At 43.9% G+C, this 24705-nt stretch overlaps 1 protein-coding gene across 2 annotated transcripts in view; it reads right to left on the bottom strand.

Moving 5' to 3' along the window:
- LOC144784889 (NF-kappa-B inhibitor-interacting Ras-like protein 1) overlaps positions 1–24705 on the bottom strand; it is a 150219-nt gene that overhangs the window by 28660 nt on the left and 96854 nt on the right. For both annotated transcript variants that reach the window (XM_078663984.1, XM_078663983.1), the window contains one exon: positions 18533–18660. In XM_078663984.1, coding sequence (XP_078520110.1) covers positions 18533–18626 — 94 coding nt within the window. In that variant the 5' untranslated portion in view covers positions 18627–18660. The remainder of the gene's footprint in view (positions 1–18532; positions 18661–24705) is intronic.

Raw genomic sequence — 24705 nt, 5'->3', positions numbered from 1 at the left:
TCTAAATGAACAATGGACTAGTGAATTTGCCCGGGCATGTAAGAAGGAGGTGTCACAGTTTACTGTGGTACGAGGTGGCTCAGCCAATGGAGAACTAGAATTCGTCTGCTGGAATGTGAAAAATAGTTAGCTCAGCTCAATTTAGGGTATAAGAATAGGTTCAGAGAACACATAGTTGGCTTACGCTCGAGAATTCTGGAGGACGATGTTATGCTGATGGACTTTACACGTGAGGACAGGAGTTTTTATTAATTACTTTATTACTAGGTGATGAGGGTAGAGACAGAGATATTGTTAGGATTTTGGGAAATGCTTAATTTTACTTATTCCTGCTAATGAATAATAATTCTTGATTTATGCTCTTTTTATTAATACTGAATACATCTTTCTTTATGACATTTTCTAATGCTTGTTTAATAAAATACCAAAACCTAAGTTTTTCTAGATGTGTTAAAATAAACTTTCTAAAATGACAAGCTGGTCTTGATTATTGCAGATGGTTTAAACAACTATATTTAGATCTTATCGCCTCATGATTCAAGCGCTCTATTGTTGTTATGGGCCTAGTGTTGTAGTGTAAGTTTTGTGGTAGTAGATAGTGTCATTTGTGCAATATTTTGGTGAGAGCGCTGGATCAACATGAAAGTGGGCACCGTGCTGAAACAAAGTGCGGCACCCATGTACATAAAACGTGTGCGCGTGGTGGAACGGGAAAGGGGGGCCAGGGTAATTTAAAAAAAAAATGGATGCCATGCTAAATATAAAGAATACGCCTATGTACATAAAAGTTATGCACATGCAAAGAAATGTGAAAGTGGGCGCTATGCTAAAACATGAAGTGTGGCGCCTGTATATATATACACAAGTTAAGCGGGTGGCATGGTGATAAAATAATCAGCGCAAAGTACTAGGAACAGGCACTCACACCACACAGTAACTCTAGTAGGAAATTAAACAAGTAGTACCCAAAGGAACACAAACACCTACCAGTGTAAGGAAACTGTAGTTGATCGGTGATCCGGAGCTAAAAACGGAAGTGATTTATCAGGAGCACCAACCAACAAGGAGCCAGGAAATAAAAGTGACGCTGGAGTCAACCAATTGCAAGCAGCAGGTGGGATTACACTCCGTATAGTGATTACAGCAGGTCTTGCACACAGCGCATGTGCGCAGCCTAGGCCCGACCTAAAAAGGAACCCAGGATAACACCATCCTTTTAATGCAGTTTACAGAAATTTGAGTTCTCTACTGCTGGACTTGGAACCACCCCTTGAATGAGCTAAAGCAGCCCCCGCCCCCCCAAAACCCCCCACACTCCCCACACCCCAAGACAATTCCTGTTTGGCTCTAGTTCAATTTACTTGTCTTGATGCTTACCTACTTTCCAGGCAAGTTCTATTAGTTTTCTCCTTTTTCCCCTCTGACTCTTTCTTGGTCCCTCTAGATCTCCTTCCTCCTACGTGTACTTTCCTTGTCTTCTGCTGTCTTTTGCACTATTTCCCTATCCCGCTTTCTCTTCCTCCACTTCTCCCTTCCGACAAGCACAGCTGCTACTTACTGTCTCTTGATTCAGCCTTACCTTTGTCTCTGGTTTGTCATCTCCTCTCTTTCATACTTTTCCCAATTTTTACATGAGGTATTGCAAGTTCCACATCATTCGCACAGAGCCCATTTTGATTCTCCACTGTTGTTTAACTGGTTTCTTTGTAATGAAAGTTTTTCACTGGGACTTTGGGCGCCTCACCTTCTATTGCAACTGGCCTTTTCCTTTGAAAACCTCGCCAATATATTCGGTCCACGTCGAACAAATAAATCCAGTGATGCCCATGAGAGAGCCTGAATAAAGAGGGCCTATGGGTTAGAAGAGAGAAAGGCGCACCACCAGAGACTGGCAGAAGCAAGCAGCGAGACCCAAGGGGAGCAACTCTCTGCCCCAAGTTGGTCTGAGTAGAAGGATGGAGGCAAGGAGACCTGAGGGGAATGGCTCTCTGCCCCTAGGTGGTCTGGGTGGAAAGATGGAGCCAGGGAGACCCGAGGAGAGTGACTCTCTGCGCCCAGGTGGTCTGGGTAGAAGGATGGAGGCAGGGACACCCGAGGCGAATGGCTCTCTGCCTCCAGGTGGTTTGGGTAGAAAGAAGCAGTGATATCCAAGGAGAGTGGCTCTCTGCCCCCAGGTGGCCTGGGCAGAAAGATGGAGGCAGTGACACCCAAGGAGAGTGGCTCTCTGTCCCCAGGTGGCCTGGAAAGAAAGATGGAGGCGGGGAGACCCAAGGAAAGTGGCTCAATCCCTCAGGTATCCTGTGTAGAAAGATGGAGGCAGTGGCTCTCTGCTCCCAGGTGGGATGGAGAAATACAGGCAGGGAGACCCAGGGAGAGTGGCTCTCTGCTCCCGGGCGGTCTGGGTAGAAAGATGCAGTCATGGAGACATAAGGAAAGTGGCTCTGCACCCTGATGGTCTGGGTAGAAAGATGGAGGCAGTGATACCCAAGGAGAGCGGCCCTCTGCCCTCAAGTGGGATGGTTAGAGAGATACAGGCAGTGAGACGACTGAACAGTGGCCTTCGACTCCATGGTTAGAAAGCGCAGGGCGCGCGGCCCATGGAGAATGGTTGTCTGCTCACAAAGTGATGCGGTTAGAGCGATGCAGCCAGTCAGGTTCCAGAGTCTAGGGATGGCCGTCCTTGGACCCTTGAGTGAACGGTCTTCAAAAAGAGAACTCCTATACTGACTGCCATTGATATGAGCTTTGACATTTGAATCAGGTTGTGTGGATGCTTCATGGCTTCCTTCGAAGTCACCTCTGTGGCCTGACTGAGGTCCAGGGCTGCTGGTCATCTCGATTGAACAATCCAGTGGCTCTTTTTGCGTTCGCGGGTACAATGCACATATTAGGATGATGCTGAAAAGACCAAGGGCTTCGAAAGGTGCAATGGGCCAAGAATGCACAGCATATCACAGGTACCGTGCACAGGCTGGTGTCATAAAAGCACAATTTTGTGCATGAGAGCAAAATGCTTCAATATCCATTTTCCATTTTCGAGACGCCAACACTCAATACCAGTAATTGCAGATTATCAAAAGAAAACCTTTTGACTGTTTTCCTGCACAAAACCACGATCGCAGACTATTTAAAGCCATATATAAAAAGAAAGTCCAGCAAACAAAAGTGGGCATAGTCAGCGGCATTTTAAGGCACAGGCAAAGCGGGCAACAGCCCAAGACCACCGCTCTCCAAGGGGACGCTTGGGAAGGAGGTATTTTGCCTCCTTATCTCATACATTGTCTGTTTCTCCATCTCAACATTTCTCACTCCCTTTACCTACCTCTGTCTCTCTCTTCCCCCATCAAGTGTCTCCGCAAAGATTTTTGGACGCAGGACAAGACATATTTCGGCTGTTTCTGTGTGACCCCATGTCAGAAAGTTTAATTTATAATTCAGTATTGTGTGATGTTATGTGGCATGAATTAGCACAAAATGGGTAATAAAATCTGTTTCATAAATCCCCAAAATGGGTCTTGCTCTGGACTCAGAAAATCCTCCAGCTGACACTGCGCACAGTATTAATTCAACATTACCTGTCCCCACCTCTGGATAACGCAATTAGCTCAAGAGTGGCAGAAGTACAAATGATCATTACTGCTACCCCCATCAGCTGGCCAATATGAGAAGATAAGGTCGTCAGAAGCTTTCCTTAATGATCTATTTCATGCTTGCACTAGTCACGAGGGCATTTTAATTCTTGCTGTTGGGGAGCTTGTTTGAAAGGACTACAGATCACGTATTGTACTGCAGCAGCACAAGCCTAACAGTCCCTACCGCAGGACACATAGATGCATACACACAAAACAATAACCACATCACCAAACACATTCAAGAACTGTAACCACTTCTGAAATGCCAAACAAGGCCCACACTGTTGGAGGACCGGGCCCTCTCTGCAGGGTCACCTCCAAATGTTTTAGCCTTCTCTCTCCTGTTTTCAGAACCCATTTTTGTTGGCTGTTAGGCCTCTGCACACTTCACCAATGCTAACCAGTGCTAAAATGCGTGTGCTCTCTTCTTAAAACATGGTAAAATTAACTTACACCCAACTGGCACATTTAATGTACTTGCATGTCTTAAGTGTTACTACATCTACGCAGCACCGATTTCCACCTACTTAGGTAGCCTTTTAAATAAGTCTCAGACCTGCCTTTGCGTGTGTGAGCAGTTTAAATTGCCATTTCGATGTGGCAAAATAAGCTTTTTTCCATGCCTAAACCTTCATTTCACCTCGTCTCGCACGACCAGATGACCGAGCATGGGGCTTTGTGCTTTTAGGCGCCATTTTGACATAACATCTTTAAAATTGTATAGCTTAGGTTCATCCGATTGGATTTTTATCGTTTTGGTGTCAAATAATTTATAAACTTGTACTCTATTTTTAAATTGGTGGGAGATTTTTCTGGTGTTGTGCTTTCACTGCATTACTATTGTGTTCAGCATAAATACTTTAACACATTGCCATTAAGTTAACCCTGACTGCTTTTGTGCCCAGCTACCGGAGGATGAACTTGGAAGACATTCAAGAACAAATGGAAAAGACACACGAGAGGAGAATAAGAAAGTTTAAACGGGACACCCTGGATTATAAACTGGGGGAAGTATATTCATGGGTGGAAATATACGCTCAGAAGAGAAGAAATCGACCTTATTCGGTTAACACCGACACGTCATCATCTGGCAGTGACACCTCCCAAAAAACACAAAAAACACAACCGAGCGCTAGAACACAGGAGATTTCACAATCACAACAGCCTACTACAAGTGCTTCACCAGAAACCAGTTCTTTTTTAGACCAGGGCTAAGCCCAAAAAGGAGACCCAGGAGGGGAAAAAGAAAAGGAAAAGGAGAAAGAACATCCTAATACGAGGAGCAAAGTAGAACTGAAGAAAGACAAAGAACGGAAGAAGACATAAATTCAGACATAGAACAACTAGTCATTAACATAAGCAACTATAAGATGAGTCCACACGAAACTAAATTATTGCAAAGGGGAACATCTTTTGTACCAACAACAAACACTGATGCACTGGAATTAGAGGTGAGTTTCTTTAAACTCATGCGCAAATTGAGACTTCGTCATTTTTTTGACAATGTACTTCCAAAACAAGGCAGTGGAGAGATAGACCAATTACGAGGATTGAGAGCTACGAGCACCTTTCAGGCACCAGTAAGCCATAAGACGTTGGACGTTTTAGAAAAATTGGTGAAACAGGATCTCTCGAGACTGAAGTATGGGACTCATGGCAAGAAGAACATTACCCAAAAGGATTTAGATATTCTAAAAAACTTGGCATCCAACCCGGAAATCACATGTACAAAAGCGGATAAGGGTGGCGCTCTAGTCATCATGAACAGCTCAATGTACGAGGAGAAAGTCATGCAACATATAACGGACACAAACACATATATGAGACTGGAAGGAAATACCATCATGGAATACATGAAACTTCTAAAAAACATCGTTGAAAATGCTTACGAGATGGGAACCATCAATGCCAAAACTAAGAACTTCTTACTCAAAACTAATCCAAAGAGTCCGGTATTATACATGATACCTAAAATCCACAAAAATCTCATGGATCCTCCCCTGCGACCAATTGTCTCAACTTGTGATAGCTTTCACGAACCCATTGGTCAACTAATAGACAAGTATCTTCAACCCACGGTAAAGAACATGAGAACATACGTTAAAGACACCACCGACTTTTTAACAAAATTGGAAGCAGTCAAAATTGATCAAGAAGAAAGCCTGATTTTATGTACAGCGGATGTTCGCTTGCTGTAGACATCAATACCTCACTCTCTAGAAATAGAATCAGTGGAAAAGGCATTATTGAACATGGACCTGGATGTGTCCTTCCAGACTTTCTTAATGGAACTAATGGTGTTCACGCTATATCAGAGCTATTTTCGATACAAAGACACATGGTACCAACAAATAGTTGGAACAGCAATGGGAAATTCAGCTGCACCGGTGTACGCGAATATATTCATGCAGAAATACGAGGAAAAGAACATCTTCTCCAAAACAGAATGGCGAGACAATCTAAAACTTCTGGTAAGATATATAGATGATATATTTATCATCTGGAAGAAATCAAAAGAAGAGTTACAATCTGCTCTCAGTGTATTCAATGAGATAGATGACAGAATACAACTTACCTGGGACATTTCAGAAACATCAGTCACTTTTCTGGATGTAAAGATCTTGATAACAAATGAAGGTTTTGAAACCGATATTTTCAAGAAAAGTACAGATAAGAACAATATGTTACATTTCCTAAGTTTCCACAATCCAAGTTTAAAGAAACATCTTCCCTTTTCTCAGATGGCGAGAGTCAAAAGAATAACTTCTGATAGGATCAAAGCAGACTCTAGAATGGATGAATTGGCCAAGAGATTTGAAAATAGAGGCTATCCCAAACATATCATAGAGGAATCCAGAAAGAAAGTCGATGCAATAGACAGAAGAGAATTGCTCAAATCAGCATCCAAAAAAGAATAAACTAGGATTGTAGCAGTTTCCAAATTCTCTACACGAAGTGAAAAGTTCAAAAAAATCATCATAAAAAATTGGGCAATACTAAAATTAGAACCAGACTTCGACAAATCTTTTGAAAACCCACCACTGTTCGCATATACACGAGCTCGCAACGTAGGAGAAATTTTAAAGAACAAAATACCCAAAGTGGAAACATACAAGGGTACCAAAGCCTGTTTTAGTTGTGGTAATTGCAACAGCATTATGAAAGGAAACAAAATCAATCATCCGATGAAAGGGTACGAAATTAAACTCAAAGTTAATGCAACATGCGACACAGCTAATGTCATATATGCCTTGAAATGTCCTTGTGGGAAATTATACATTGGCAAAACTGAGAGACGCATAAAAACAAGACTAACGGAACACAAATCAAACATCCGTACAAAAAAAATGTCAAATCTACAGTAGCTGTACATTTTTTGGAGAAACAGCACAACATATCCCAACTAAAATATATCATACTGGAAACAGTTGAGAAAAAAGAAGGTAGAGACAACACCAAATATCTCCTACAGCAGGAGAATTTTTGGATACAAAAATTGTCATCACAGAAACCGAACGGTCTGAATGACCGAATTGAACTATCGTGCTACTTATAAATACTATGAACATTATGAACATTCCTTGGTCCATAAAGTGGCCCCTGCGCTTTTGTTTACATTTGTATTTTTCTGTTTAAATGTACTCAATTGTTTTATTTTATTTTACTCCCATGTTTCTGCCTGTATATTTCATAAACCATTGCACTCATCACACTGCTAGTATAGCACACATGAATATATCGAGTCTAACATAGAGACAAGGTGGAGGGTTCGAGTCCCTCTTTAGTCCCCGTTTTCGTTTAGGTTACTTTTTAGAAATTGCCTTTTTGAGCCCATTTTTTAGTCCGCATTGTAGGCTAAAACTAATCATTTTACCGTGCATCAAAGAAACACTGAGACTCATATTATGAGTGTTCGATAAGCCCGGGATAGAGAACACTGAGAATATCTCTTCAGTGTTTATTGATCACGTGACCGGAACCAAACAACGGCGGTGTTTTTCAAACTTTAAGAGTGCCTAGCACTTCGGCACCCTCACGGACGTTTAACATTGTAACGAACATGGACAAACTGTCGTCTTGGACGTACCAAGCATAAGGTTAGTTGAGAGCACCTAATAACGTTTATAAACCCGTACAGAGAGTGATTCGTGGACGCTATCACTAAACCCAATTTTCTTTCACGTTTTTTAGCTTTAATATCGTGCCTAGTGACCAGATAAAATGCGGCATGTAAGTGTTTTGGTTTTCTTACATTTAATAATTAGGAGTCCACGGGTTATAAAGGTTGAGAAAAGGCACATAGTCACTTTTGGTTTAACGTAACACTTTCAGTACATGGCACATTGTATAAGTAGTCCTCTGGTATTCTATTACATTTTTTTATTATGCATATTATTATTTTTTGTTACAGTGTTGTTCCCTGATGAAGGGCTGGTAGATATGCCCGAAATGCATTGGATTTGAGATTAATGATGTCGCATATGAATGAGTACATATATCATGAAATCACTGAAAATTGATGAAACCTCAAATAACAAAAGATATTGTGTGAAATAAAAATCGATCATTGAAACACTAAAAGACTGTATATAGAATCCTCATTTGGAGTGAGGAGTAATTGTGTGCCCACAGGGATGCATCCAGTGTACCACTGGTAGCACGTGTGAACATTTAATTGCAGTCATCTGGGGACGTTAGATGACACCTCGCTTGACCAGTAGGAGAATCGAGCTGTGCACTTGCCTCGAGTATTTAGTTTCAAAATAAGCTTTTTGCCATGCCTAAACCTTCATTTCACCTCGTCTCGCATGACCAGATAACCGAGCGTGGGGCTTTGTGCTTTTAGGCGCCATTTTGACATAACATCTTTAAAATTGTATAGCTTAGGTTCATCTGATTGGATTTTACAAAATCAGGACTCGATGAGCTGCAACCACTCAACATAAAACCAGAGAAGACCCCTCCAAAAAATAACCAACAACTACGCATGTGTGATAGGAGTTCCTTGCGAGGTGGTCTAGGTGTTTCTGGCGTTCTTCCGGGTACAGTGCTATACTCTTCAGGAGGTACACATAAGTCCAGGTTTCTACCATGTTAGCAAAGTGCACAATAAATAACAAATATCTGCAAATTGCAGTGAATTAACAACTTAATTGAGCTAACAATCATTTATTTGCAATCTTCAGGATCAGAGAGCATGTTTTCAGGCTGTGTGACAATAAAGAGGTGAAACACTCATGCACACCTCTTCCTCAACAAGTCTTATTCTAATTTCCTGTACTATACAGTGAGGAATTTCAGGTAGCCGGACAATGCCTAATTGTTGCACTGTGAAGTCAGATGTTTCCCTTACAGGCAGGACGCAGTAAAAAAAAAAATACTACGTCCATCTTATGCATGCTGAACCCTAAGAAGGAATCGTCAATGTCTGCATCATTATCTGGATTTTCACTCTCAATACACGGTCTTCCTGTTATAAAGGTCTTTCTTAGAACAGTTCCGCACATCGCACACTAGGAAAAAAGTACTATAAGCTTAGAGAAGACTATATAAACCCCCATGCAAATATGCATGTTACTATTAAGAAACCTATGGCTTGCATGAGGACACATTTTGTAGAAGGAAGACCATGCAAAACTCTGGTAACCAGAAATCAACTTACTTAAATGATCTACAGCCCTAGTAATACAACCATGTCCATTTGGCTGGAGGGAATTTGGAATTAATGTAAAACATCAGTGACGTCCCTAAACACCACAGATTCCACCTCAGTTTTAGGTATTGCGGGGGGCTAGACATGGAACTGGACAACATACAAAGCAAGATTCATATGGACAGTTTCATCTGGGGAGCCTGGAATGAGTATAGGGGGCATATTTGTGACCCGCCCCAGTTGAATATTGAAACGGATTCGGATTGATGAGGAGAAGGGATGAGAGAATCATGGATGAGAATGGCGCCATTATATAATTGTCTGAACTGTATTGCTGCTATGTACTTCTATTGGCAAGATGTGGTCACTCTGCTTCACCTTTTATCTTACGTACAACTGTTTTGCACAATGTAAACCTTGGTAATGCCCAATGTTTAAGATGTTTATATCAACAATAAAAATTGTTTAAAAAAATATATATATATTGAAGCATGGGTCAGAATACGGGTAAGTGGCGGTTTGTCACAAAGTGTCACAACATTGGAACACAAGATGGTGCAGGACACCAGCATTTCAATTCACCTTTGATTTCTTGGCGCTCTCTGAGAAGGGAATGACTGGCCGTGGGTGGGGGGAAACATTGCCGCCCTACTTTGGAGCCTGGGAGAGACTTGAAGACTGAGCAGGAAGCCATCTGTTGCTTTGATCAAGAACAAGTATGAAGTCAACCTCTAGAATAGAGAGGTGCAGCTACTTTAAATCTGCAGCTATGACCTACTCCCCTATGTGACTGGAGCTTGTGCGAAGCCTAGAGTGCTTCTATAGCAGCCCAGCCTGACCAAGACAAACATACCCTAACCAAGAGGAATTGTTTCTTCTCGGATCTGGAAAAGGCCCCTAGCAAAAGAGATTGTTTGTTTCATCTCCAATGATTCTATGAAAGCCCACTGTCCAGGACACACTTTCTCCCTTGCAACTTTGGCAGTAGAACTTGCCGCTGAGTGTCCAACCTCTGAAAGCCTTCCCCGTTAGAGGCTCGAACACTTGACACAAAAGGTTGGACCCCCAAAAATCAGCCCTTGATGATTGCATCATTATGGAAACCCTTCTGGAGAAAAAGGTGCACTCCTAACCAACACACCACCAGGCTACCGCAGGCTAAGTTACAATATTTGAGAGGCTTGTGGTTTGCGTAGAGTGTGGCGGTCACTCCACTGAGCCTGGGACATCCACTGAGTTTGTGATTGTAACATCAGCACCAACATCCTATCTGGCCGCTTCACGTACCTGTTAGACATCAAAACAGGAAGTGCCCAATAACTTCCAGGATGATATGGATGTACCCAGTAGTTGGCAGTTATGAGCACAAAAACACTGATGACCAAACCAGCCACACAGAATTGTTCTTGTCTGCATTTACTCAACCAGACATGCATATCCGAACACACTTGAGAGAGGCAAACATAGAGCTGTATCAGAACTTCTCTTCACCGGTCATCCCCTTTTAGGCAGCCGCAGGGATGGAACTCAGTGTTCTGCTCAGAGTCAAGGTCCTAGTAGCACACAGATACCATTGTTAATGCATACCATATTTTACCATCCTTTCATCCAGTTGTGAAATAAAGTCCTGATCTTTTTATTAGAAGAAAGGGTCATAATTGAACATTCTAGTTATAGAAAGTTATTCATGTTTTAACTGTATATAGGTTTTTTAACCTACATCACCAAAAGTAAGCCTTTGACTGCTCGACCGCTCGATCCCCCCCTAATCCCATCCTGTGATAAAATAACTATCGTTCGCATGTTTAGGTCTCGGGAATTACTCCTCACGTATTGAAGTACAGCGAGTTGTTTACACAGAGATATTGCTCCAGTATATGCAATTACACTTAATTATCTGACATACCAGTCATCAGTGAAGGAGTGGACATGCTACGAAGTAGATGTCGATACAGAATTCTCAGTGTCAACGACCATTAATGATCCACATACTTAAAACCATCTGTATATCCTGCAGACAGCAAATCGTATATGGTGATATTAATTTTAAAGATATATGTTCTCCCTGATGAAGTCCTTGTTGTAGGGCGAAATGCGTTTATGGATGAATGGAAGAATTTCTTGACATCTCAATGAACTTAGTTATGATTGAACTGTCTTTTTGTTCGTAGTATGGACATGGAAGAAGTGGTGAAACCTTGTGTTTTTGTTTTTTCTTCGTCGTACTCCTGTTTGTGGCCTCTGGTGGGGTTAGTCAGAGACCGAAAAGAGTTATTTTGGCTGGATCCCGTGCCCAAGATTAGTTCAACCTGACAGATTGCGTATCCCTCACTATCATCCAAACTTAGCGATGGATTAAGACACTGCCTCAGATTGTGGAATTCCTAACCAAATACCAAGAATAAGATAGTGTAATTAAATCAGAAAAAAGCCACTGTATCAAGAGAAAAAAGTCCCTCCATCTAGAGCTAGTATCCCTCAAACAGGAGACATGAATGAAAACAGGGAAAAAATGTTAATCAAGTATTTTTGTCCACAGATACTAAGTTCAGGTCGAAGGGCACTGCCAGTTCCTACGAGAGACAGACTTTTTTTGTGAATTATTTTTACACACATTCCTCTTTTGTTGTGATTTCAAGTAGGCCCTTCACACCTTCTGAAAGGTTCGCTGGCGATCCAAAGAATTTTGCAGTATTCCTTAATGACTGTCAGTTCATTTTTTGTGTGTAAACATGTGACTTTCCAAGATGATCAAACCAACATGGCCTTTATTCAATAATATCGGACTGGAAACACGCATACATAGAGTATTCCGTAAGTGGAGAGAAATGATAATTTTGCTTTATTTGTTTTTGTGCTTTTTTTGTCATCAGATGCAGAAGCTGTATGAGAACATGTAACATGCTCTCTCTCTCTCTCTCTCTCTCTCTCTAGGCAATGAGGGGCTAAATGTAAAACAAGGTCATCATGATGGCTTTCCTTGTCCATCTTGTGTTTGTCCCTCTCCAGGAGCATAACCTTTTTACCACCATCTCAACCAGCTGATTTATGTTCTTCTGCTGCTCCCTTTTAGGGAACTGCTTTTTCCTTTCTTGGTTAAGCATTCCATAAGAGTCTCCATTAGCTCTCTCTTTATTGTTGGTCTCTCACCAAAAAAACAAGCTGCTCATGCTGAGGTTGCTCTCTCGTCTATTCACTTCTTCTCATGCCCCACTGTGCTCCATCTTCCTTGTGTGCTTCTTCCCCCCACCTCTGTGTTTCTGTGCCCCTTGTGTGCCCCCCACCCCCTGTGTTGCTCTGGCTTTCATGTTCACCGCCCACGCCCCCAGGCTTTACACAAACCCGCTCCCCCTACCGACTTATCCATCGCCCACCACCTCCCATATTACTTTTTAAATATATGTTTTAAATATATATTATTTGGAGGGCCAGGTTGAAAATTGCTGAAGACCCTCCCTAAAAGCTCTTTTTACACTTACAATGTCTGGCACCTGCCATCTTAGATTGCTCAATGAAATATAAAAGAAAATGTTGACTCCTCATTCGGTAGGCATTTGTGTTGATAAATGCACTCCTACAGAATGATGTGCCCATCAATAAAGGCCGCATCATCACAGCTTTTTATTTTATGACAACACTAACCAGCACTGACAAAAATAATTTCTTGTCACTGATGCTGTTCAGCATTGCCAAAAAGCATCGGCAGGTCAGTAGGTACCATAGGGGAGAACTACTGGCTTTGCCAATGCTGGTTATTTATTCTGGGAATATTCCCTCTACTGAGACCCTACCACTAAATGATCCAGACCACCAAACGCATCGCTCTGGTGGACCGCATAGAGCCAGCACCAATAAAAGCAAAGTCATCTTCACCACTGTGAATGATTTCACCTCACCAGGTGCTGCCTCCACTTGATCACAAAACCTCTGTAACAATCCCTCTCAATCCTTCCACAACAAAATCAATACCATTTACAGCAACTTCAACCCTCACCTGGACAAGACCGACCTCGCCAAATTCCTCCTGATCTTATCCAAAGAACCAATGTTAATTACAGGGCCCATTATCATCCCCAGAAGAAGCCGTTACCACCATGAAATCAGTCCCATCAGACCACTCTCCCCCATGCCTACTGTAGAGGACTGCAACCAATTAGCGCCATGCTCACACAATGCTTAATGCCTCCACCTCTTCTGCTCTACTTCGGCTTTTAATGACGGTTTTATGGCTACTATGTCAGATTTGTGCTCCCGGTACAAAAATATAATTGTCACAGGGGACTTTAACCTTCATTGGGACAGGGAAAAGAAAGACTCTGCAGCGGAATCAGTAGAGACTACTATGTCCTCTTTGGGCTTTAGACAATTGGTAAATTCCATTACGCACATAAAGGGTCATATTCTTGACCTGATATGGACCTTAGATCCCAAGATCAGTGTTACGAAAATACTCCCTTGTATATGGTCAGACCATCATCTGATCTACTGCGAGGTCCCTATCGATAAACAACTTTTGCAATCAGGGTCTAACGTTAAAATGGGCCGCAAATGGAAAGATGTGGACTCAGAATCCCTGACCATTAAACTTGCGGATCTTTTGCAACCCATAATCCCTGATGCTAATATAGATCAGGAGTGTAATGCTCTAATGGATTGCTTAATTGGAGCAATAAATCAGATTGCCCCTGAGAAGCTCATAAAAATTAACAGTGGGGGGAAAGGCGCTCCTTGGTTCACCCCTGCTTTAAGGGAACATAGGAAAGCGCTACGAAATGTTGAAAGAATTTGGAGGAGGAAAAAAGACGATACATCCTATGAGGACTATAGGAAACTGTTTCACATCTATAAAAATTATATACAGGAAGCTAAGGCCTCTTTCTACGAGAAGCGGATTAATGAAGCAGACAATGTCCAAAAGGAAATTTTTAAGATACTCACTGAACTGACGAAGAGAGCTCAAGTTATAGACACTACCATCAGTTGTGATGTCTTTCTGACATACTTCCTGGATAAGGTTGACCTATTTTAAAAGAGATAACAAATGCCACCCCAGGCCCTACAGGCCCACAGACATTCCAAACTCCAGTGGGAACCTATATGTCTAAATTCCCTCAACTAGATGCACTGGGCCTGGAAGTCTTGATGAGGAAAGTAAAGTCTGGATCTCCAGCGGATCCATGTCCCCCAAGTGTATTTCGCCTGGCTCGCCTTAGTCTAGAGGATCACATCCTAGCGATGTTGAATAAATCACTAGATACAGGCCGACTACCAGCCAGCTTTAAGGAAGCTAGGGTGAAACCACTATTAAAGAAAGCTGGGGCTGACCCCAAAGTGCTGAAAAATTATAGACCCATCTCCCAGCTGCCATACCTGTCCAAAGTCTTGGAACAACATGTGTTGACATCGCTGACCTCGTTTCTGGATACTAACCATCTTCTCCATGAGATGCAGGCAGGGTTTCGCGCACATCACAGCACCGAGTTAGTCATGCTCTCGGGCTGGATGATTTAAGAATGATGGCTGACAGTAAAAAACCTAGCGCACTGATACTTTTAGACCTGTCAGCAGCGTTTGATACTGTCAGCCATCCTCTACTCTTGGACAGGCTGGCTGGCTTCGGGTTTAGAGACTCAGCATATGAATGGCTGGAATCCTTCCTGCTGGGGAGAACCCAGAGAATTCAGCTGGGAGATATGGTTTCAGGAGTGGGAGAACTTACCTGCGGGGTCCCTCAAGGCTCTGCATTGTCCCCCCTCCTATTCAATCTGTATCTACAACCCTTAATAAAAACTCTGACGGAGATGGGGTGTCGCGTATTTAATTACGCGGATGATACTCAGCTACTTTTAAGTATGGAGGACACAGAACAAGCCCAGCTACAAGCACAGGAGGTACTTCGATATACAGTCAAATGGATGTCAAGTAACCTCCTCAAGATCAACCCCGAGAAAACCGAGGTGTTGATCGTTTCATCTACTTGTTCGCCTTGGAGCGACCTGTATTGGCCACAGGAACTGGGCTCCACCCCTAAACCAGCCGACTCGGTAAAAAGCCTTGGCATAAAGATAGACAGTGCCCTATCAATGAAGTGCCAAGTCTCTACCGTGGTAGGAGTCTGCAATGGCCTGTTGAGACAGTTGCGCAAACTAGTCCCAATTTTGTCCCAATCCATGCTCCGTACCGTAGTCTCGGCTACTATACTCTCGAGACTCGATTACGGGAATGTTCTTTACCTGGGCCTACCAAAGACATTAACCAACAGACTGCAGGTGGTTCAAAATGATGCAGCACGACTCATTTTTAAATTGCCGCGGAACTCCCATGCCTCTCCGCTGTTACAGAACCTGCACTGGTTGCCAGTGATACAAAGGTCCATCTTCAAAAGTCTCTGCATAGCCCATAAATCCATCTATGGTCAAGCCCCTGCGTATGTTAAGGAAAGGTTGGAGATCTATCGACCTGAAAGAAGACTGAGATCGGCGGAAGCACAACTGCTAGTATGCCCTCGGTTCAAACTAGCCACAAAAGGAGGCAGAGCATTTTCAGTTTTGCTGCCAAAAATCTGGAATGAATTACCTGAAGCCCTGCGCAGGGATGGTAACAGGCTTCACTTCAGGAAAACTCTGAAACCCATTCTGTTTAAGGCAGCGTTGAATTTAGTTTAGTCTGCTCCTCCCTCCAGAATGTTGATTAGGCTGTTATGTTTTTATGGTCAAAGCGCCTTGAGACCTGTCGGTGAGTTGGCGCTATACAAGCACATATTAACAATAACAATAACAATAACAATTCTGCAATCTTCTGAGATGCTTTCGAAACCTCCAACCGTCCATCAATTGCTGAAGAAACTTCTGCAGACCATATAATGCTCGCCAGCAGCAGACCGACCTCCCTGCAATCATTCCAGGCCACGGTCTTTGAGAAAATTATCCACCGATGCCACACAGAATACATCAACAACCACAAACTTCTCAACACAACTCAGTCTAGTTTCAGACCCAACCACAGCAAGGAAACAGCCGTTCTCATCGCCATGGATGACATCTGCATGACTCTGGACGGAGGGGATATGGCAGCCTTCATCCTCCTGGAGCTCTCCCTATCGTTTGACATGGTCTCCCACCCCATTCTGATGCAACTTCTTCATGACATTGGACTCAAAGGGCACACTCCAATGGGTCTGCTCCTTCCTGACTGAAAAGAACCACTCTGTGACCTCATCTAGGGAGTTCCACAAGGGTCCTCCCTGAGCCCGACTCTCCTCAATGTATACATGATCCTGTTATATGGCCATTAGGGTCATTGTCGACATTGCTAAGTTAGCCTGGGCTCTGCTGCCATGATGCTGATTTTTCGCACATTATTACATGCCTTTATTTTGCAAGACTCTGCTTATGCCTTTCACATGAGAACTGTCTGCATTTCACTTTCTCTGCTAGTTCCTGGAGTTCAGTCTGAACACAATGTGCAAGGTCGATAAACAATGTCCTTTGTTATTCTGTTCTGGTCAGTCCCTAGCACCTAGACAAACATGCTAAACACAGTTGCACTGCTGGAAACTCATGCTTTGGTATTACGGGGATGCATGTTGTTCCAACACACACTTGGAGAGAGACCTTACCATGGAGAAGAGCTATGCTGTGCCTATGATGTAACGCCTCCATATAGGCTCTAAGGTATGGGGTCTGCTGACAAAGCCCAAAGATGATCTTTTATATAATAAAACTTCTAGTCATGGGGAGGTTGTTTAGGCCTTAAAGTCCTTTTTCCACTGTATGTATATGATGACATCCACCTTTATATTCTATGGAATTGTAACAATACTAATTGTTCTGAGTTTATGCATTTTGCTGCTGGCAGTGGCTCGTATACTGCATTATGGAGCATGATAGTTAAAATAAAAATGTTGAACTATTACAGTGACTCTGCTAATTCTTATTGTGGACAAGTAAGTGTGAGTGAGCGAAAGGGTATGTCTTGCTACCGCGATTCCTGGGAGTGTCGGAAGCGTTGTGTTCTGGGTTGTCTAAACATTTGTAGCTTCGTGATTATGTAGGAGAACAAATGAGACTCTATAGCTGGTCGGTTTGGGGAACTAAGGTTGTAGGAAGGTACAACCCTATACACCGAGGTCCTGTTTTCCTGCGCATAGTTCTGTTTAGGAGCAGAATTCCCGCAACAACCCCTTTAGCCAGCACCATCAGCTCTCCACAACCTCAACGTCCTCTCCTATGCCAATGACGCATAACTCATTCTCTCCCTCACAGACAAGATGCCAAATACACAGATTAAGTTCAATGGCCACATGACTTAAATCACCCACTGAATGAAGACCAACTGAAGACAGACAAGACTAAAATCCTGATCTTCAGGAAGAGTACTTCACCGCGGGACTCCACCTGGTGGCCAACAGAGATAGGACCGACAAGGCCACTACATTGCACCTCAATAATTGCATCTGCTTTCACAAACTTTCCAGTAACTGCTGCTCGTACAGACTCCTATTTGCACACATTCCCATGCATATTGAATGCCAAATCCACTGGACGAGCCTTCTACAGTATCAAGCATAAAAGGTAGAGCCTTCTCCTCACTTCTTGAATTCCACAAGAAGCTGACGAACTGGCTTTTCGAGTAGTCCCACTGGGCCCTAGGTTTGGCTAGACTCACACCTGCCAGGATACCTTCCCAGATGAGTGTTACTCACCCATGCATACAAGGCCCTTCACAACACCTGACAACTCTCCTTCCACGCACCCAAAAGACACCACTGATCAGCCCAGATATCTCTGGCCACCATCCTACGTATCAACAAGACTAAAACGGGAAGAAAGTCCTTCCCCTTCCCTCCAACCAAAGCCTGTAACACCCTCCCCTTCCACATCGGGCAATCTCCCACACTGCCCCAGTTTAGGAAGTACCGCAAGCCCTGGCTTTTTGGATGCCCTCAGCACTCGGGAGCCACTCCCTTCCCCCCCAGTGCTTTGAGACCCTCACGGGTGAGTAGTTGTGCTTTACCAACCCATGGTTGATTGATTGATTTGTAGAGCGCTCTTTTACGGCATTTTCAGTTTATTTTGCAATTTATTGTAGATGCTGTATTTTCCTCTATACACTGTGTACATACCATTTTCAGTTTGTTTTCACTTTAGAAGATCAAAAGAGGACAATGACAGTTAAATATAGGATTTATAATAAAAGCAAGCAGTAAAGCCAGATTAAGCGAAAAACAATCCTAAGAAGACCTTACCGACAGTGTGGTTTCCATAAAGAAGCTGCTCCAGGATGGCTGTTTTTCCGATATTAGACAATCCACAAATCACCACCTTGTACCCCTTCCCCATCGTCACTCAAAGCGGCAGCAACAGCGAAAACTACCTGTTCGAACGCAAAAAATACGATTATATCATACCACCCACAATGTGTGCTTTCGGAGCTTAGAAACAGTTATACGCAAAATCAGAATCTGTATTAAATTAGGGTGTACAAAAAGAGCTACAGCACTCAGATCCTGGAGACCTTTTGTTAATAAACACAGAAACACTGCATACAACCCTTGTATAGCTCCTGAATGAAGTTCTCTGTCCTAAGGGGCATATGTAGGTAATTTTGCAATTCACAAATTGCGATTTTTAGGGAATCGCAATTAGAGAATGGCGATTCACTCGCTGTTAGGAACATCCCTCTGAGGAAAACGCCAACCCGGCGAGAAGTCAGGCCACGCCCCCCTGTAGGCCACGCCCCCTTGACCCCTACATCATGTGCCAACACCGGAAGCGCAGCGGACGAGCGCAGCGGGAGCGCCGTTTGCGCGCCGAAGGCGCGCCTAAGGCAAGCCCGTCTGCGCCCGTCCGCGCCAGACCGAGCCTAGAGCCCCCACCCCTGGCCGGTCCGGAACCGCCCCGACTCACATACTCCCAAGAAACTCTGTACCAACTTAGAGAATCACTAAACATTAGATGCAGCGGATCTATTACCCCAGAACAAGCCCCTCTCAGATGCTCCAAATGCTCCTACAGAGCGTCTCCTGCATCCATTTCGGAATCTACTTGCCTGGAGATGGCCCTGTTGAACTGCAGGTCACTCCCCAAACACCACACGGAAATCAATCTGTTACTGACAGAATCAGATCTTGACGTTCTATTTTTAACTGAAACGTGGTTGTCCGAGAGTTCTGACCCAGACATTATTCAAGCATTACCTCCTGGGTATTTCATTAAATCCCTCAATAGACCGAGAGGCACGGGAGGAGGCATCGCTATTATCTATCGAGAGAAACTCGCATGTCAATTCAAAGACAGCCCCATTCTCGATAGCGAAAATGTCCTTTTTTCTTTACACCTTCCTCCATCTACCACACTAACTGGTGTACTAATCTACCGGCCACCAGGACAGGTGGGTCGCTTCTCAAACTCACTCATGGACGCCGTCTCCTCGCTGGCTTGTGGGACGCCAAATTTTACTATCCTCGGGGACTTAAATCTCCACTTCGACGATCCTAGCAACAAACCTGCCTTTGACTTAAAAACCGATCTCAATTCCTTAAATCTACAGCTACTTAGCAGTGATCCCACCCATTCGAAAGGACACCTATTGGATCCTATCTTTTCGAATCTCTCCAAACTTACGGTCCAAACCCCTCTCCCCATCCCCTGGTCAGACCACTTCTTGGTCCCCCTCAAACTCCAACTACCAGGGAAGATTACGGACATTTCCCATCCCTGGGCCCCGTCACGCCCATGGAAAAAACTTGATACCAGCTTATGGGAACACTCTCTGTCCTCATCCCTTCCCATTATGGATCCCGACCCATCAAAAGCTGAAAGCCAATTACATAAATGGATTAGCGACTCTCTCGACACAGTCCTGCCACTTAAAGCCCTCCCCCCCAATAGGAAATCATCCAAACTACCATGGTTCACCGATCAACTACGGGAATTAAGACGGAAAGGCAAAAGGCTGGAACGCCAATGGCGAAAGCACTGGACAACAGAAGACAGAAGTGGATACAAAGCTCATATAAGGCTCTATAAAAACGCACTAAAAACAGCACAAGCCTCCTTCTTTGAGGATCAAATAGTAGCCGCATCTAACTCCGCAAAAGAGACCTATCGGATAGTCAAACTCCTCTCCAAAATACAGGATCCCCCTCCACCCCCTGACCAGGATGGGACAAAATGCAACCAGATGGCCGAATTTTTTTCGAAAAAAATCGAAAAAATTCTGAACTCCCTCCCGGCGGCCCCATTCGATCTAAGAGACCCCTACCATCTGGCTTCCCAAAACAGCCCGAGGCTACTCTCCTTCCCCCAAATTACCACCGAAACTTTTCTCAAGGTCCTGCATAAAGTAAAAAGCGGAGCCCCATCAGACCCAGCCCCGATGAGTAAACTAAAGCATGTTGCTTCCACCATTGCCACACCTTTTACCAACCTGATCAATGCCTCTTTCAAAAATGGGTCAGTTCCAGCAAACTGGAAAAAAGCCACTGTGAAGGCTCTTATAAAGAAACCCCACCTCGACCACAATGATCCATCAAACTTCAGACCGATCTCACTGCTTCCGGCGATTAGCAAAATCGCTGAGAGTGTAGCAAACCAACATCTCTCCGAGTTCCTAGAGACCAATAACATCCTCCGTCAGACCCAGACAGGTTTTAGACCTGGACAGGGGACGGACACTGCATTGTTAGCCGTGGTCGAGGAAGCAAGGGGCATTCTGGACGAAGGAGGATCAGTGGCAGTGATCCTCCTCGACCTGAGTGCCGCCTTTGACACGGTGGACCACTCAACCCTTGTTCACCGTCTGAGACTGATTGGAGTGGAGGACTCCGCGTTGGCCTGGATTACGTCTTTCCTTGAAGATAGGTCTTTTCAAGTGACTGATGGATTCTCTATCTCGAAGGCTCAGGCACTCAAATGTGGGGTGCCTCAGGGATCCTCCCTGAGCCCCACACTTTTTAATGTATATATGGCACCCCTCGAGGACATTGTCAAACCTTTCGGGATTAAATCAATAATGTATGCCGACGACACTCAGCTTGTCGTATCCCTCAACCAATCAGACAATGCCCTCCCCAATCTATTTAGATGTCTAGAAAAAGTTCACCAGTGGATGTGCGAGTCCCGGCTAAAGTTGAACGGGGAAAAGTCAGAAATACTTCTCCTAGGAAATCCAAAAAAAATCCCCTCACCCCTTCCCTGGCCACCATGCATGGGATCTCCACCACCCCCAAAATCCGAGGTAAAAAGCCTAGGGATATGGTTGGACCAGGATCTGAGCTTTAAAACTCAAGCGAGAAAAACTGCTGGAACGTGCTTTGGCCTTATGAAGATGGCCCGAAAGATCCTCCATCTACTTCCTCTTCAATCAAGGAAGCTTCTGATGCAGGGGCTGGTGAACTCCAGATTGGATTATGGGAACGTCCTATATCTGGGGGCCCCAGTCTCTGTAATTCACAGACTGCAATGTGCACAAAATGCGGCGGCAAGAATACTCACAGGAACCGCAGCAAGGAACTCGGCTAAGCCAGCCCTCAGAAGTCTGCATTGGCTGCCAGTCAAGGAACGAATCAACTTCAAGACCCTGTGCATTGCCCACAGAATAATTCACAATGAAGGCCCCCCCATCCTCAGGACTTTTGTGTCTCATCAACAGTCAACTAGACATCTCAGATCCAACTCCCTCTCCCTGGCAAAAGTCCCCAGAATTAGTAAGGCCAGAACAGGTGGTCGCCTGTTTTCATACAACGCCCCCAGGCTGTGGAATGCCCTCCCACTCCCTCTGAGGCAAGAACAAAACCACCTCAGATTCAGGAAGAGACTGAAGACCCTTCTCTTCCCCTGAGCACCCCCCCCTGACTTTCTAACCTCCAGGACCGCGGTCTCCAGCGCCGGGATGCCCTAGGGTAGCTGTGCGCTCTACAAAACTCAAAATCAAATCAAATCAAAACGAAATGTAGGTAAGATTAGCAAATTTTATTGCGAATCCCACTTATTTGCGATTTGCAAATTGCGATTTGCAAATAAGGAATACCTTCCAATTCATTCTTATGGGCTATAAGGCCCATAGGAATGAGTGGGAAGACATTCTCAATTCGCGATTCTCAATTAGAGAATCGCAAATAGAGAATGCAATTTCAGGGTTGTAAGGTTGTCAATAGGACACCCTTTTGCACCCCCTGAAATTGACATGTGTGCACATGTGGCCCAAATACATGCCCTAAGGGCATGTATGTGACCCACATGGCCTGAAGTTGGTGGTATTTTGCGATTCCTTAAGCCAAAACTCGCACTACTTGGGTGCTTCCTACATTGCATTTAAGGAATCGCAATTTGCGATTCCTTAAATGCAATAGCAAAGTAAGGAATCGCAAATTTTGCGGTTCCTTATTTTGCATGTGGGTTTTTGTGTGCTACATAGCACACTGCCCTAATTGCTATCGCAAATGCTGAAATTCTGCGAATTTCAGCATTTGCGAGCGCAATTAGGCTTCCTACATATGGCCCTAAATCTTTGACTTACTGTAAAGTCCCAATAGACACAAAAATGGATTTTGGCTCCAAGTCCTACTTTCATTCCTCCAGGACATTAAACACACCTCTGCCTTCTACTTTGTAAATAATTGCTTTCTGTGCTTGACGTTAGCCTCAGAGTTGACTTCAAGAACAACGAGCAGGAGACTCATATGTCTGGACACACTCCTGACCTAAAAGTGCAAGACAATGTGGGTCTCAATCAGATATGTATCACCCCAACTATAGTAAAGTGTTACAAATGCAATACTTGCTGGACCAGTCATGTCCATCAAGTATTTTGCACTCCTCTCTGTTTTACTGTACTGCTAAGTACTCAGACTATTTATTGTGCAGGGACAATTCTAGATGGCCCACGTAGAGCAAACCTATCTTCATGCTATTGACCCAGAACCTGTGGTCTTCCCAGAAGCTTGAGCACCCATGAAAAGGGTGGTTTCTTATCCATTCTCCTTCAATTCAGCCATGGCCACTCAGGAAAATATATCAGTCACAGACCGCACAATAGGTCTACCTGCATACTTTATCGAAAAAGATAAAGGAGATATCTGCTGCCTCCAAAAGAGAACTCTCACACTCTCAAATTATATCTGAAACAATGTCACATGATTGCAAGCTCTGCATATCCAGATTATTGTCACTGTTCTCCTAATTTATCTCCTCCTCCTCAACCAACTTAAGTTTTCGTTTCCTCTTTATATAACCAAAATTCAATGAACTTTCCTCTTATATCATGAGAGCTGCCCGTTGTGGAATTTTCATTGGTTTGGAAAGGCTTACCTATCTCAGAAATCACTTTCTGCCAATCTAATCCACTTCTAATAGGCAGCTGAAAGCTCTGTGACCACTTTGCAGACTCTTCACCTCCAAACTATTTCCCTTCAACACATACAAAACCCATCTTCTGATGCTCAATATCATACCCCATTAGAAAGTCTGGATTAGCTCTGCACACAAAGTGAGCTCTATTGTCTGAACGCCTTAAAGCATCTGCTCTTTAAAAAAGACAATTCCCTTCAAAACTCCACAACTACCTCCAGTGTCCCCTGCTTCACAAACTATCAATCTTGAGCAAAATTCTAGAGATGTTGTTAATCTTTCTTCCTACAGCCAAGTATATCCAACTGGCCTGCTATATCTAAAGCACTTTTCCTCTTCGCCACTCTAGGAACTTCCACTATCTGCAAAGAGTAGTAAGCGCTATATAAACGCAATAACAATTACAACAATAAAATCAATACTTTAAAGCTGTCAAACGTTATCATTGTGGCCAATGGAAGAAATCTCAGGTGACACTCACGGGGCGAGTTCAAGAGAACGCACTAAGAGTTAAGGTCTTGCGTGCCCACAGACCAAGTTGCAACAATCAAAAAAAATTTACTTTGCCTGGGAATCCGGGTGCAGAGGTGACTTGGCTGTCCTTGGTGCTGAATGGGAGCCACAGGAGCTTTCAAAAACAAAAAACTTACCAAAATGATGCTTGCAGGTTTAGTTAATAGGAGCCCTTTGAAGATGAAGATTGGAGGGGCCCCTGGGCCAGGAATCACCAGGTAGAACGGCTCTATCTAGCTCAGGCTTCTCAGATGCAGAGGTATGCCTGGATATTTATGGTGCTGAATGGGACTGTGGGTGCTCATTTTACCAGGTGTGCCAACAAAGCCATCTTTGGAATGCAAGAACTTGACAACGGTGCCACAAAAGTGAAGAGTGGACGCTGCAAAAGGTTCCCCACACGTAGGGCGTAAAGTGAAGCAGTTAGTAGTCAGCTTGACCACCAACAAGCCTTGGTCCAGTGCAAATGTCACGGCTGGGTCAATCTTCTTCAAGAATTCCGGGGAATGCTATAGGGGGCTGAGACTCAGTGAGGTTCAGGACAACGCTTCCCAGA

Source organism: Lissotriton helveticus, chromosome 10 (assembly GCF_964261635.1).
Source record: "Lissotriton helveticus chromosome 10, aLisHel1.1, whole genome shotgun sequence".
In the NCBI taxonomy this organism is placed as follows: domain Eukaryota; kingdom Metazoa; phylum Chordata; class Amphibia; order Caudata; family Salamandridae; genus Lissotriton; species Lissotriton helveticus.
This window is presented reverse-complemented; position numbering and strand designations above follow the sequence as displayed.